The 16,224-nt window shown below is 36.9% G+C and overlaps 1 protein-coding gene and 1 gene segment (V, D, J or C); both read left to right on the top strand.

The window, feature by feature from the left end:
• Positions 1-15,627, top strand: part of katnip (katanin interacting protein) — a 30,269-nt gene extending 14,642 nt beyond the window's left edge. For both annotated transcript variants that reach the window (XM_084399107.1, XM_084399106.1), the window contains exons 15-27: positions 344-1,066; positions 2,769-2,977; positions 4,035-4,113; positions 7,187-7,364; positions 7,466-7,631; positions 8,501-8,694; positions 8,777-8,841; positions 9,080-9,190; positions 9,874-10,013; positions 10,477-10,578; positions 10,918-11,078; positions 14,618-14,703; positions 14,833-15,627. In XM_084399107.1, coding sequence (XP_084255233.1) covers positions 344-1,066; positions 2,769-2,977; positions 4,035-4,113; positions 7,187-7,364; positions 7,466-7,631; positions 8,501-8,694; positions 8,777-8,841; positions 9,080-9,190; positions 9,874-10,013; positions 10,477-10,578; positions 10,918-11,078; positions 14,618-14,703; positions 14,833-14,891 — 2,273 coding nt within the window. In that variant the 3' untranslated portion in view covers positions 14,892-15,627. The remainder of the gene's footprint in view (positions 1-343; positions 1,067-2,768; positions 2,978-4,034; positions 4,114-7,186; positions 7,365-7,465; positions 7,632-8,500; positions 8,695-8,776; positions 8,842-9,079; positions 9,191-9,873; positions 10,014-10,476; positions 10,579-10,917; positions 11,079-14,617; positions 14,704-14,832) is intronic.
• LOC311284461 (Ig kappa chain V-III region MOPC 63-like) overlaps positions 1-16,224 on the top strand; it is a 945,935-nt gene that overhangs the window by 891,650 nt on the left and 38,061 nt on the right.

Here is a 16,224-nt window from a genome sequence, read left to right as displayed (position 1 = left end):
TTTTACAATCAACTTTAAATCTGTAAATGAAAACGTGACTATTTACTTGCATAATCTCCTGTTTTTATAGTGCACTTTATTCCAAAGATGAAACTGTCTTTGTAATGTGTTTGTAAATCCCACTTTTTATATATTTTTTTGCTGTTGAAGATCACGATTCACTCGGAAGTATGTCAAAAACTAAAGTAAAATGAGTTTTCAACAGTGCTTACTAGAAATGTGCGTAATGGGATGCAGCCAATCACATCTTCCCCATGGATTTATGCACCTTTTTAAGGCTAATGATTAGTCTTTCTGTAAATGTATGGCTATTTTATTCATCTGTTTGTTCTTGTTGCCGTAGAGGAAAGCAGCCCATCATCCGGCCACAACAGAAGACTCGAGCCTCATTGGTGTGAACCGGATGACCCGTTAATGGAATCATGGGACTCGTTAACAAAATTTAACCAGTGTCAGCGAGGGCGAATCTCCAACATGGGACTGGAGGGTGATATTTTTGACGAGTTTGTTCAGCGTCAGTCCCGCTCGACACCCGTCTCCACCCGACGCCCCTCCGCTTCAACGCTGCCTGGTTTTGACGACCCTGAAGATGACCCTCGCGACCCTGATGAGGACTTCGAGATCCCGGTTCTCCCGCAAGGTCGCCACCTCGTCGTTAACATCATGTCCACGTGGGGCGACCGTCACTACGTCGGCCTCAATGGTATTGAGATCTTCTCCTCCACCGGTGAGCCGGTCAAACCAGTCCACATCACTGCCGACCCACCTGATATCAATATCTTGCCGGCCTACGGGAAAGACCCACGGGTCGTTACCAACCTGATAGACGGCGTACACCTGACGCAGGACGACATGCACCTCTGGCTGGCTCCGTTCACCCCGGGCCGCAGGCACGTGATCTCCGTGGATCTGGGTGTTAGATGTTGCCTGGCAATGGTCCGTGTTTGGAATTACAACAAGTCCAGGATACACTCGTTCAGAGGAGCAAGAGAAATGGAAATGAGTCTTGATGGGCGTTGCATCTTCCGAGGGGAGATTGCCAAAGCTTCTGGAACGCTCTCGGGAGGTATGGACAAAAAGATAATCGAAAGCAAAATGCTTGCTAATTAATTGCATTCCTGTTGCTCAAATGGTAGATTTGGCACACTGGGAACACAAGGCCATGGGTTCGATTCCCATGGAATGCATGAACTGGTAAATTAATACCTTGAATGCAGTGTAAATCACTTCTAGGGATGCTGATTTCTCACTCTGAGATGGCAAACGGGAACATGGTTTGTGTAACATTAACAACACATTATTAGCTGTTTGATAACATAGTCAAGCCAAAGGATAATCATATAAATTACTGTTATGTGTCCGATATTGTAGAGAGCATAACATAAAACATAAAACCCATTACCATTCTGATACCTCGACCTGTAGATGAGCCTGTAGACGATAATTCACTCTTCCTCTTCTTCTGAATCAGTTTCTGGTGTATGGCTGAATTAAAGCAATATTTCCACTTGCCATTGTGTAGCGTTTACTAGAGTTGACCGAGTGGATCAGAGGCGGGGACTAATTTGCATATTAATGGATCCATGTTCTAAATGAATCAAGGGTGTAGAGTTACATTTAAGCTATTTTAAGGCATGAAGAAATTATTTTCACAGGAAAAAAAACATTTAAATATGTCATTTTGATGATCAAAAATTAGTGGTTTTAAAGGGATACTCCACTTTTTTTGGAAATAGGCTCATTTTACAACTCCCCCAGAGTTAAACAGTTGAGTTTTACCGTTTTCGAATCCATTCAGCCGATCTCCGGGTCTGGCGGTACCACTTTTAGCATAGCTTAGCATAGATCATTGAATCGGACAGGACCATTAGCATCTCTCTCAAAAAAATGACCAAAGAGTTTCGATTATTTTTCCTATTTAAAACTTGACTCTTCTGTAGTTACATCGTGTACTAAGACCGACGGAAAATGAAAAGTTGTGATTTTCTAGGCTGATGAGGAACTATACTCTCATTCCTGCGTAATAATCAATAAACTTTGCTGCAGTACCATGAGTCCAGCAGGCGTAATGATATGACACAGCGCCTGAAAATAGTCCCCAGCTCTGTAACTTCCAACGTGACCGGGACTAAGTTTGTCTAACCTATTAGACCTATTTTCAGGCGCTGCGTCATATCATTACGCCTGCTGGACTCATGGTACTGCAGCAAACTTTCTTGATTATTACGCAGGAATGAGAGTATAGTTCCTAGCCATATCAGCCTAGAAAAGCACAACTTTTCATTTTCCGTCGGTCTTAGTACACGATGTAACTACAGAAGAGTCAAGTTTTAAATAGGAAAAATAATCGAAACTCTTTGGTCATTTTTTTTGAGAGAGATGCTAATGGTCCTGTCCGATTCAATGATCTATGCTAAGCTATGCTAAAAGTGGTACCGCCAGACCCGGAGATCGGCTGAATGGATTCGAAAACGGTAAAACTCAACTGTTTAACTCTGGGGGAGTTGTAAAATGAGCCTATTTCCAAAAAAAGTGGAGTATCCCTTTAAAGGATACAACTATTGACTGCAGAGGGACTTTAATATTATTAATAAATTTAAAATAAAATACTACCCTGAAAGATATATATAATTATAACTCTATTTTGGCTGTGTTTAAATCATCGTGAGAGTATCGTATCGTGAAATCAGTATGATATTATGGCGAGTTTATTGTTGCACCCCTAATAAACGTAAACATGAACTTCATCATGGTTTTGTTTTCTTCAGCACTGGATCAGTTCGGTGATACTATCCTGTTCACCACGGATGATGACATCCTGGAGGCCATGGCCCAGTTTGATGACACGTTTAGGGGTGAGCTGGAGATGGATGGGCCGAGCGTGGAGGAAGAGGAGCTGCAGCGTCCGCGTACGGCTGACGGGGAAGGAGAGGAGAGACCCTTCACACAGGCCGGCTTCAGGAGCGAGGAGACGCCGGTGGGTGTCGGGGGGACGCTGCTTTCGAAGCGCTCGGCTCCTTATAAATGTATTATGTCAATTTTAAACTACAGTCTTTTTTAAAGAAATTAAGAAGGATGCATTAAATTGATCAAAAGTGACAATAAATGCATTTATAATGGTACAAAAGCTTTCTATTTCAAATAAATTCAGTTTTTTTTACAACATTATATTCATCAAAGAATATTGAAAAAAAAAGAGATTAGTTTCTACAAAAATATGAAGCAGCACAACTGTTATCAACATTGATAATCAGAAATGTTTCTTGAGCAGGAAATCAGCATATTAGAATGATTTGTGAAGGATCATGTGACACTGAAGACACAGAAATGATGCTGAAAATTCAGCTTTGATCACAGGATATAAATTACATTTCAAAATATATTCACATAGAAAACACTTATTTGAAATAGTAATAATATTTACTGTATTTTTGATCACATAAATGCAGCCATCTTCTTTCAAAAACATTAAAAATCTTACCGACCCCAAACATTTCACAATGGAGTATGTAGAAACATTTATTGAGGCCAAACTGTAAAAATGGCTCATTTATAAAATGGTATGACAATTTAATCACAACCACATGTGCTCATTAACTTATGACCACCCACATTTACATATCTACACTTACTCGGAAACTCTTTACACTATACATTTTTTTTTTTTTTTTTTTTTAATCAGTAATAATTTTATATCCTAAGAGGTTAGCGTGCAGTGTCAAAAATATATTTTATAAGTGTGCCTTCAAGCTGCAATAATTTTTCCAGAACATCTGTGAAAAATCCATCAAAATCACAATGAAGCAAAAACTGAGGTTATTTACAAATAGAAGTTTGAAAGAAACAGGAGCAAAAACTACCTTATCCTAAGTGTCAGAGAAAGGAATGGCTTTGGACATGAAGATGCAATTGTTTGAGTTGCATGAATCCAAATACATGACATTATGAATGGAGGAAATAAAATAAATACTATTATAAATGCAGGATAAATATATAAATAGCACCTTTTACATTTAAATTGTGTTTTTCTTTAGATGGATCTGGACTGCATCCCCGCAGCTGAACCGTGTGCTGACGCTGCAGAGGAGACTACTGGACTTTACACTGGCAGCAGTGAGTATCAGCCAATCCCAGTACAAAAGCACAAATCCCACACACAACACCTGAGAGAAAAGCTTTATTCAGAGGCCATACAAATATAAAAGTGCTCAGTGCAAAGACAAAACATTTTGAATATCAAATCATCATCAGTGTCTACATGTAGATCACGCACCTGATCCTTTACCGCACTATTCTAAAACACTTTTACCATTATTCTTCTAATGCATGTGTATTGAAGGCAATCAAACAAAACATATTAGGTACTTCAATAATATATATATATATATGAAGAGTTCAGATGCAAAAGCCTCCAAGTGCCATCTGAAATTTTCTTCTAGAATGATCATTTTTATCAAGCTCGTATATTTAACCCTTGTGCATCCTTGAGGACATTTTTGGCTTTTTCAGTTTTGTTTTTTTGATCACTTTGCCTGTGTTAATGCTAACTGCATAAAATTTGGCACGGGTGTGTATTTTTATTGGAATTTTACTATTTCATCATCATTTTCTTTAAAAAATCTATTTTGCACTAGTTACACAAAATACTTCCTCTTAGGACCTTAAGGACAAAAATGTCCCCATTGAAACCCATTAAAACTGCATTTTTTAATCCCTGTGCCGTTTAACTATAAAATGATGCAATCTTTTTTAATAGGCTTTCATTCTGTTGGCAAGGCTTCAAAATTGACATTTTTACCATTTTTTATCAGATGGTGCCATTTTTTCAGGTTAGGCCTATAAAGCAAATACTCGCTTTATTCCTGTTTTCTGCTTCGGCATATTATAGAGCCAACTGGATAAATTATGCAACGATAATTGTGTGGGTTTGTTGGTATGGATGTCTAAGTGTGGTTGGTATGTGTGTTATAAAAAAAAAATGTGTTTGTGTGCATGTGTGTGCTTGTAATATTTGAGAGAGAAAAACTCAACTGCAAATCGAAAATTCAATCACTGTGTTCACCAGTGGAGTTTTGCTGGCATCCAATGGGGAAAGTCTGGTACTGCGCCCAAACAAAATCTTACTGAAAGCTCATTTTTTGAGATATCATCCTCAAATTCGGAACACAACCTGTTTAGATTTATGGCTTTGAATTTATATCAGTTTTAGAGTTCCAAATGTTTCATAAAATATATATTTTATATAAAATATTGATTATAATGTTCATAAATATTTTTCATAAACTTAAACTTCTATAACATTTTTTTGGTTGCACTTTTTTTCAATTTTTTCACTTCAACAACAATCTGCCAAGGGTCTTCTTTAAAATGAGACCAAACTTAAGTATTTGCTCCCAAGCATAACATTTTTATGAGAGTTTTTTGACTTGGACATTTTTGTCCCTTTTGGACCTATGAGTAAGTTTTTTTTTTTTTCTTATGTTAACTGCATTAATTTTGGCACAGGTGTCTATTTTTATTGTAATTTTACTATTTCACCCCCATTTCATTTGAAAAAAAAAATGTTGCACTAGTTACACAAAATACTTATATATATTTTATATAAAATATTGATTATAATGTTCATAAATATTTTTCATAAACTTAAACTTATATAAAAAAAATTTGGTTGCACGTTTTTCACTTTTTTCACTTCAACAACAATCTGCCAAGGGTCTTCTTTAAAATGAGACCAAACTTAAGTATTTGCTCCCAAGCATAACATTTTTATGAGAGTTTTTTGACTTGGACATTTTTGTCCCTTTTGGACCTATGAGTAAGTTTTTGTTTTTTTGTTACTGTTAACTGCATGAATTTTGAGCTATTATAGAGCCAGTTGGATAAATTATGCAATGATAATTGTGTGGGTGTGTTGGTATGGATGTCAGAGTGTGGTTGGTATGTGTGTTATAAAAAAAAAAAGGTGTTTGTGTGCATGTGTGTGTTTGTAGTATTGAGAGAGAAAAACTCAACTGCAAATAACAAAGCCAATCACTGTGTGACCAGAGGAGTTTTGCTGGGATCCAATGGGGACAGTTTGGTACTGCGCCCAAACAAAATATTACTGAAAGCTCATTTTTTGAGATATCAACCTCAAATTTGGAACACAACTTATTTAGATTTATGGCTTTGATTTTCTAGCCGTTTTAGAGTTCAACTTGTTTCATAAAATATATATTTTATATAAAATAATATTCATAAATAATTTTCATAAACTTAAACCTATATAACTTTTTTTTGGATTTACTTATAAAAAAAATTTAACTTCAGCAATAATCTGGCAAGGGTATTCTTTAAAATGATACCAAAGTTAAGTCTGTGCTCCCAAGCTTCAACTTTTTATGACCGTTTTTTGACATGGACATTTTTGTCCTCTTTGGACCTATGAGTAACTTTTTTTAAATTGATGCACAAGGGTTAAGTTCAATAATTTCACTTAAATGGCAATGCAAATGACCTATTAATTGTCATTTAAGTGAAATTACTGAACTTAAATATACAAGCTTTATAAAAATGATCATTCTAAAAGAAGATTTCAGATGGCACTTGGAGTCTTTTGCATCTGAACTCTTCATATATATATATATTATACAAAATATATTGAATGTTTTGGAAAAACCATTAAATATAAATCATAATCCTCAAAATTATTAAATGTATTCATACACTAATTTAAAGAAAATACTATGTCCATAAATATATACTTGAAAGTACATATAGAAACGTTAAAAGTCCCCTCACACTTATTAAAGTACAACTAATCTGTAATCATCATGAACATTATTATAAGTAACATGATTAGAAGAATTAACATTCAAAAGCTCTCAAGACTATACTTAAGAAATCATAAGACGTTGCTCAAAACATCACAAAATAAATCACAAAAATCAGTAGATGACTAAAGATCTGTAGGTTCTTACAGAAATAAACCTGTAGATTAACAGACTACGGTTTTCATCATTTTCCCAATAATGTTTGAAGTATGTTTTTCATTATCCAGCTGTTGATATTAAATGTTCCGTGTTCATTTTCTGCTTTTATTTCTTATATTTTCTGTAAAGCTGATTTGGAATTATGTGTATTGTGAAAAGCGCTGTACAAATAAATGTATATTGAGTTGAATCCTTTAACTCTGATGTGTTTGTAGTTCTGCAGGTGAACCTGATGTCGTCGTGGGGTGATCCTCACTATGTGGGATTGACAGGGTTAGAGGTCGTTGGCAAGGGCGGTGAGAGTATCTCTCTTGATGTCTCTATGGTAACAGCGTCGCCCTGTGACCTCAATGACCTCCCAGAGTACAGCAATGACCTTCGAACTCTGGACAAGTCAGTGAATCCGGCCTTTCTCTCGCAGATACGTTCTGTATGTCACAGTTAAAATGTAAAGTATTTGTGGCTGATTAAATCCCGTCTTCTTTCTCTCTCAGGTTGTTTGATGGGATGAATATCACGTCAGATGATAAACACATGTGGCTGATTCCCTTCACACACGGCTCTGATCACACGCTCACCGTGAGGTTCGATCAGCCGCAGACGATCACCGGATTCAGGATATGGAACTACAACAAATCGCCTGAAGACTCTTACAGGGGGGTGAGAATTAAATCTGGGCTTTGTTATTCAACCAAGTTTGGTACAAAACTTTTGGTTTGTAATTCAAGATTGTTTCATCAGCTGTGTGATCAAGTGTTTGTAAAGTATCCCTATCATGCTATTTTAAAGGTTGTTTTGGAGTCTCCTACAATAGGTTTACATGGTTCAAAGGTAAAAACACACAAATTTTCTCATAATATCCATTGCAGCATCAGCTCTTTTCTCACAGTGTCTGAAACGGTTCAATAAAGGATTCATTCTCTCTAAACTCCTCCTTTCCGAGAGCTGCTCTGCTCTGATTGGTCAGATGGCCCAGTCTGTTGTGATTGGTCGACCGCTTAAAGAGTGTGTTAGAAATGAAACGTCCATTATCATATCTGAAGTTCAGCTCTTCTTCGGCACTTGATACACAGCAATACGAACCGTAACGATGGTGTCGGTTTTACTGCATCAATTTGAGTCCTAAATCGTTGGAAGTGCATCAAAGTGGATTTGCTTTTGTACACAGAAAACAGCGTCTTCTTAACATGAACAACACAAACCAAACTCTTCCGGTCTCAACTATAGCTACAGTGTTTGAGGGCGAGGCAAAGTAGACATTCAAAGGCAGCCAATTAAACCATAGGCTAGTATTATGCAGATTTGTTACAAATGTATTGTTGGTTTGAGCAGGAAGTAAGACTGGAATCACTGACGACTCATTTCATGAAGTTCAGAATTGGATAATTTTTTTTTTGAGAGACAATAATCCATTTATTCTGCACTGTGACCTTTGAAACTTTGCAGACCTTCACAAAACCGCTTTATTACACTACATAAGCACACACTACTTTAAGCACACACATCATGTGCTCATGTGTGTCCTCCAGGTGAAGGTTGTGCACGTGTTCCTGGACGGAGTGTGTATTTCTCCTCTCGAGGGGTTTCTCATCCGCAAGGGTCCGGGGAATTGCCACTTCGACTTCGCACAGGAGGTTCTGTTCATAGACTACCTTCAGTCCAACATGAGCACTGCCGCCCTCACTGCCACCAGCAAAGACACAGATGACACGCATGCTCACTGGTACTGCAAGCTTCGGTTATCATTACACACGTCTTTGCTTGAAAAATGTTAGATAATAAGACAAGAGAATGTGTGCTTTCAGGGGTGGGACCCGGAGAGATGAGTTGGCCAGTATGGATTATGAAGCTCCGTTGAGGCCGTGTGGATGTATCCTCCTCACTTTTGCTCACTTTATGGTTTATTACAAATATCAGTTCCTCACATCACATCTGTCCTGATGGCACATTCTTTAAAAAGAAATGTTACAAGCAAAGTTAACACTATTAGTCATAAATGTATTATTTGTCATTGCAAAAGGTATTTTCCATTTTTCCATTGATCCATGCATTTGGATCGTTTCTGTGTGTGTATGTGATGAGTTTTTCCTTGACCGAATGTGTGTTAGTTATCTTCCAGTTGCAGTTGTTGACAACGTGGGGCGACCCGTACTACATCGGCCTTAATGGACTGGAGTTCTATGACCAGAATAATCAGAAGATACCGCTCAGTGACAACAGTATCCTTATGAGCACGTACACATGCATACAGTGGCCACACACACACACACACACACGTTGGTCTACCTATCATTACGAGGACATTCTATAGGCGTAATGGTTTTTATACTGGACAAACTGTATATTCTATCCCCATACACTAACGCTACCCCTAAATCTACCAATCACAGAAAACTTTTAGCCTTTTTACATTTTTAATAAAACGTTGTGTAGTATATTTTTTAAGCCATTTTAATTATGAGGACTCAGGAAACCACATTTACGTTGTAATACCAGTCTCTGATCCATATCATTATACAAATTTGTGTCCTCATAAATCATATAAATTGCACACACTCACATACACACTTCTCTTTTGTAGAGCTGCTTTATTATAGAATGAGTTAGTTTCATAACTGATGAACATTGAACTGAATCGAATCCACACTGAATATGATCTGTTATGACACTGTTATCTTCTGTAGAGCTGCTTTACTGCTGACATTGAATTTGTTTCATATTTCATATCACATTGTTTCATTGATGAATTTTGCAACATTGACAGTTATTGTCCTTTTTAGCTGCTTTGAAACATTCTGTATTGTATAAAGTGTTACTTGTATAAATGTAACTTGACACTACTTAGCATTTAGACACTTAACAGCTTAAATAAAGTAATTTTCTTGAACAGTTTGTCACGCAGACATCTCTGCGTTCCCTGACAGCGTGAACGTGTTGGAGAACGTGTGTGGTGACGTCCGCACACCTGATAAACTGATAGATGGGATCAATAACACGCATGACGGGCGACACATGTGGCTCGCGCCAGTGCTGCCTGGACTGGTGAGGACAAACTGTGTGAATATGAGATCGTACACTCTTAGAAAAAAAAAATTCTATATACAACTCAAGGGTTCTTGACTCAATATATATTCATATATATGCCAAAAGGTTCTATTTGAGCAAAAATGTCTTAAATTATTGTTTAACAGGTTATTTCATTTTTTTTCCAGTGATAAAGTATGTTTACAAGTTGTTCAATCCATAAAATTTTATCAAAATAAATAAATGCATAAAACAAAATTAAATAATTAAAATTGAATCCATAAAATGATCCCATAATTTGAACCCCGAAAAGGTTGTGAAGGCTATAATAGAACCTTTTCTTCTAAGAGTGCAGCCTTACAAAACATCCCATAGGAAACATCTGAAGGTTTCTGTGATTTATAGTAAAATATGCTCATGAACTGGTCAAAAATTGTGCCTTATTGTTACGTTCCACTCTCTCATTTATGCGTCTCTTCAGGTGAACCGTGTCTATGTCATCTTTGACCAGCCAATGACTATTTCTATGATTAAATTATGGAACTATTCCAAAACACCTCAACGAGGAGTCAAGGAATTTGGGGTAAAACACACACACACACACACACACCCCTCTAAAATGTTATGCATGTGGCACCTCAAGAAACATTTCTGATTATTATTAATGTCGAAAACAGTTGTGCTTCTTCATATTTTTGTAGAAACAGTGATTTTTTTTTGTAACATTATAAATGTCTCATATCTGTCGTATAAATGTCTTATATCTGTCACTTTCAGTCAATTTAATTGGTCCTTGCTGAACCAAAATCTAAATGATCAGTGTGAGAACAGACCTTTACACAGAAATATGTCTGAATATAACGTCTGAAATGCTTCATCTGTTTTGACCTGAGCTCAGTGTTGTGTGTGTTTGTTGTTTTAGCTCCTAGTCGATGACCTGTTGGTCTATAATGGGATTTTAGAGTGTGTGAAAAACGTTTCTCGGGGAATTCTGCCGACCCTGAATCCCGTCGTTCCTTACCACACCATACTGTTCTCAGACAACATGCGGATCACACACCGAGAGAAGAGCACAGTTACCAGGTACAAACACAACGCTCAATACTTTTATGATGCTTTTGTTTATTACGATCTGAGGTAGGGTTGCCAACTTCAGAAAAGGAAGAAACGGGACAATCGTGGTTCTTTATAGGAAAATAAAGGACACTCAAAATATTATATGTGTATCACATACATTTCAGTGTCTACAGTTAAGTATGTGTGTATAAAAGGTTCTCAGATATAAATACACTTGTTTTGTGTAACCTATTTATGTGTAATTTAATTCTAAAAAGAATCATAGAAAAAATGTCACATTACACACAAACCATTGTTCAAAATAATAGCATTTATCTGAAATAGAAAGCTTTTTTAACATCAGACACTACAGTTCAAAAGTTTGAGGTCAGTAAGAATTTTAAATTTTTTGTAAAGAAAGTAATGGCCTACTTTTATTCAGCAAGGATGCATTAAATGAATCAAAGTGACAGTAAAGACATTTTCAATGTAAGAAAAGCTTTCTATTTTAGATAAATCTCTTTTGAACTTTCTATTCATCAAAGAACCCTAAAAAAAAAGGATGTTGGACTCATGAACAATAATCACATTGTTTGCATTCGCCAAACCTGATTTGCCGAAATCAAAACGCGGGCAGAGGATTCTGTTCACAAATCAAACTGATTTGCCCCAAAAGAATGATTCATTCTCAGTTTGTTATTGGTATGGTCTGATGCGCGTGATTGGATGATGACTGGTGTCGTGTTGCTGATGTATCGGTCAGTGGTTAGATCAGTGTAGCAGTCAGTAAACGGGACAAGGGAGGTCACGTACTAGGCCCAATATACGGGACAGTTGGCAACCCTGATCTGAGGTCATGTGAATAATGACAAACTGTTTTTAGTTAAATTGTAATGTTTGATTTATCAATGTGTAGATGCCTTTTCTACAGAAATGTGGATCTTAAAAATGTTTTCGACTGCATCAGGCTTTTGTAACCTCTATATTTAAGATTGCACGAGTTAAACACGCTTATAAATGCAATAAACACACACACACACATCTTAAGGAGAGCACTCAATGCCAAACTCAGAGAAAACACACACACACACAACTGCTGTTGACTGACTCGTTGTTTGACCTGATCGCTCTCTCTCATGCCCTGGGCATGATGCTAAACAGACCAGATGATGACAAGAGAAACTGTGTGTGTGTGTATAAACTGTATGAGACTCTGTGATCTCTCTTATCTTCATTCATCTGGTCGACGGTTCACTTTCAGGCTGCGTTTTTGTCCCATGATGCATTTTGTGTCCATTGTAAACAAGTGGCTCGCTGCATACGAAATCACATACTGTAATAATACCCGGTACATACGGCCGTTGTCACGGTCTTGCGACCAAAGATAGCCTGAGATAATATACTGAGAGTGTCATAAATTCAGCATGATCATCTCACAGTGTGTTTGCTGCTATAACCTACATCTAGTGACTAGCCTATAAAAATGCAACATGAAATGGCGCTTAAACTTAAAACTACTTACACCTCAAACTCCATTTACAAATTTGGCATCCCAAGTTAGCCTCTCTTCCCTAGCAATGACCACGTCCATATTCTCCTCTTTCCTTCAGCGCACATAAAAACCACAATTGCTAAAGTGTGATTCATCTTGCTGTATTAGTTTACCACTAGCGCTTGCTGATATGTCGTACCCAAGTTTAATAGATCCATGTGGGATTTGTAATGATCTTATATCTGTAGAAGGCATAAGGGGTGTCCAAACTTGAGTTGAGCTCCAACTTGCCTCAACACACACACCTGCCTATGTCTAGTCAGACCTTGTTTAGCTGGTTCAGGTGTGTTTAATTGAGATTGGAGCTGAACACTGCAGTAGGCACGTTTCCATTACGGATTTGCGAAATAAAACAACGGATTTTTGCGAAACTAGCCGCGTTTCCATTACCCTTCAAATTGCGCAAATTGAAATAGCGATTTGAAAATACGCCAATGGAAACTTCAGTATCGCAAAAAAAACATTTTCAGGCAATTCGAAAAAGAAATATTTCGCAAAACTGCAATGGAAACAGTTTTTGCGCATTTACAGGTCACCTGACGTAATGACGCGGTGTGTTTAGACAGAATACAAGACAGCGTTCTTTATTAAATTCATAAAAGACAGAAGAATTACAGGAATACTGGATTCTAAACCTCAAAGAAATGCCTCAATCAAGACCTCGAAGCAGAAATAAGTGAGAAAAACCCAGAAACTCCTCATATGTGCCGCTCTCAAGTATAAGGGTCGTTCCTTACCATTAATTTAATAATAATCCTTCGATTAATAATAATTGTGGCAGTGGCTGGGATATACGTAAACTTACTAACATCTGTCGCCATGATTTTTGGAATGACTGATCGCGAGAGGAAAAAATTGAGTTTTAGACGCATAACATTGGTTAATGGAAACGGCGTCATTTCGTAATAGTAGGCGTGTTTCCATTACAGATTTGCGCAAAACTTTTGCGATTTCTTTTTTTTAATTTTTTTTTATATCGATTAAAAAACTATTGCGAAATGACGGCGTTTCCATTAACTGATGTTATGCGACTAAAACGTAATTTTTTCCTCTCCCGATAAGTCATTCCAAATTAATTGTAATTAATAAGTCATTTTATTAATTCTATTGAGAAAACGTGAGAAAAAGGTGAATAAAGACTGAGAGTCAATGTTCAGAAATGACTAATTATTTATTTGTTTTGAACTATGTTGTATAGCTGTGTTTTCCTGTGTTCGTAGTCAAAACGCAAAAATGAGTTTATATTTAATTTTTTTAAATTGCCATCATTTTATATGAAAAAGTTAATAATTGTATTTCATTTAGAAAGTATTTTAGTTTGTCTTGTATATATTTTTTTATTAGATCAGATAACATTTTAAGCTGTCATATGGTCATGTTACAATGTACCCCACCTATAGGGCATGTTGTCACATTTCACTTCCATTCTTTCGGGGTATATCAAGAAAAAAGTATATACTGTATTAATAAAACAAAACCACATAATTGTACTAGACATGTGGGAAAAAATAAATACTCTGAACCATAAGTAGATGTACACAAACTGAGAAAGTCAAAAAGCGTTACTTTGTGCCCCGCTCTCCCCTATTCTGTCCCCTATTCTGTCCAAACACACCGCGTCATCTACGTCAGGTGACTGTAAATGCGCAAAAACTGTTTCCATTGCAGTTTTGCAAAATATTCCTTTATCGAATTGCCTGAAAAACCCCCTCATGCGAGCGTAAAAACTTTTTTGCGATAAATGGGAGTTTTTGCGAAATTGACGTGTTTCCATTTGTGCGTATTTTCAATTCGCAATTTCAATTTGCGCAATTTGAAGGGTAATGGAAACGCGGCTTGTGTTTTGTCGATATTTAGAAAAAAATCGCAAAAGCTTTGCCCAAATCTGTAATGGAAACGCGCCTAATGGAGATCCGGGTTCTTTCTGAACACTACTATATAGTTCGGAAGTAGGCATGTTCGGACACAGCGCTCGTGTCACTCAAACTCATTGATGGAATGTCATTTATTATAGCAATCATGTGGAGGACCAGGATGTGAAATTGACCAACGAGAATCAGATCATTCACCAGCACAAGAAGAAGCAGACGGCGGACCCAGGTGCACACAATCATCATCGCACGCATGTTTAATTAGCTAGACGAGGACATGCATGCACTTCCATTGTTTTAGATTAGACCATAAAAGAAAACTTTCACTAAAAATGAGACTGAATGTGTTTCATTTCAGCTCTGCGGCCCAAAACCTGCATGACGGACACACGGAAACACGGAAAGCAGCGATACTGAGAGCAGGACGACAGGGCGTATGAAAGCAGGTTTCCTTTCTCTTCTTCCCTCTGGGAATATTTGGAAAACTCAGTGACCTCAACACAGAAACACACACTCCAACACTCCAATAAAGCTGTATGTTTGTTTTTGCTATGATGTTGTTGTATTATACTGGACAGTCTTCTTAAAGTAAGTGTACTTTCAACCATGTCTTGTGATTTTGGATAATGTTCACCAGTACATTGTTGTTACACTTGGGATAAAATTAATTAATAGATTGTATATCCTACAGCCAGTCTAATTGTGTAGAAATTTCGTAATATATCAGCAACATGACGTACTTACAATATTGCAGATTTACACAATTTCTAAGCCTTTCACATTTCATTCAAAACACTTTTACAACTATTATGCAAATGCTGCCAGTTTACCTCAAATTAAAGCCACTGTAAATATGATTAAATATCACCTATAACTTTATTGTTCGTCCTATTTTTGTTTTTGCTATGCAAATGTAAATCAAGACTTGAACTTGAGAGAAAAGCTGGAAACGTCAATATGATTATTTGTGTAATTCAGTTTGATGCAGACATCATTTACAGCAGCATAAGCTGAGATTGAGGTCTGTAATACTTTCAAAACTACAGATTGTAATATGGATTAATCCTAATCCATGAGCAAACTGGACCTTCAATGGTGATTTCTCCATTAGAAATCCAGCTTTTAATAAATCCATGACGGGAAAATTCAAGTCAAGTCTAGAGCAGTTGTTGCGAGATGTGATGATTCTAATAGGAGTGACATTGTTTTGTCAGTCGCTCAAAAACTTGAGTTTGGACAAAACAAATGGTTTATTGAATGTTACCTAGATGCTTATGACTTGCCAAGAACTGCCAACGTAAACATGGAGAGACCATCTACTTTATTTTCTACTAAGTGCCTTATAAAAACACTCAAATCTTTAAAGATTTGATGCCACTAACCTGGTGAGCTTTGGCAAATCCAGCTATTTAGTTCTTCCTCTTAAATTCTCAGTGTATAATCCCGATAATCTGTACGATCTTTTCCAGGTTGACTAACGCAGTGTGTTTGCTGTACAATCCAGCCGTTAGGACTGCAACTGCTGATGCCCATTGGTTTTTTTGTGCGACATGCATTGGATGCCTAGCAAAAACTGTTGATGTTGAGTATGGAAGCATATGAGTAGCAATATTAAATTTGAAATATAATATGCATAATGACAATGCATTTCTGTATTTGAATTTTTGATCGGCTCGGAATGCATTTTCAATTTGCACATTGAATTTTGATACATTCGTTGCGGGACATTTAATGAAAACGCAATCGCAAG

Source organism: Rutilus rutilus, assembly GCF_951802725.1.
Source record: "Rutilus rutilus genome assembly, chromosome: 24".
NCBI lineage: Eukaryota > Metazoa > Chordata > Actinopteri > Cypriniformes > Leuciscidae > Rutilus > Rutilus rutilus.
Note: the sequence above shows the minus strand (reverse complement) of the source record. Positions and strands in the feature narration are given on the sequence as shown.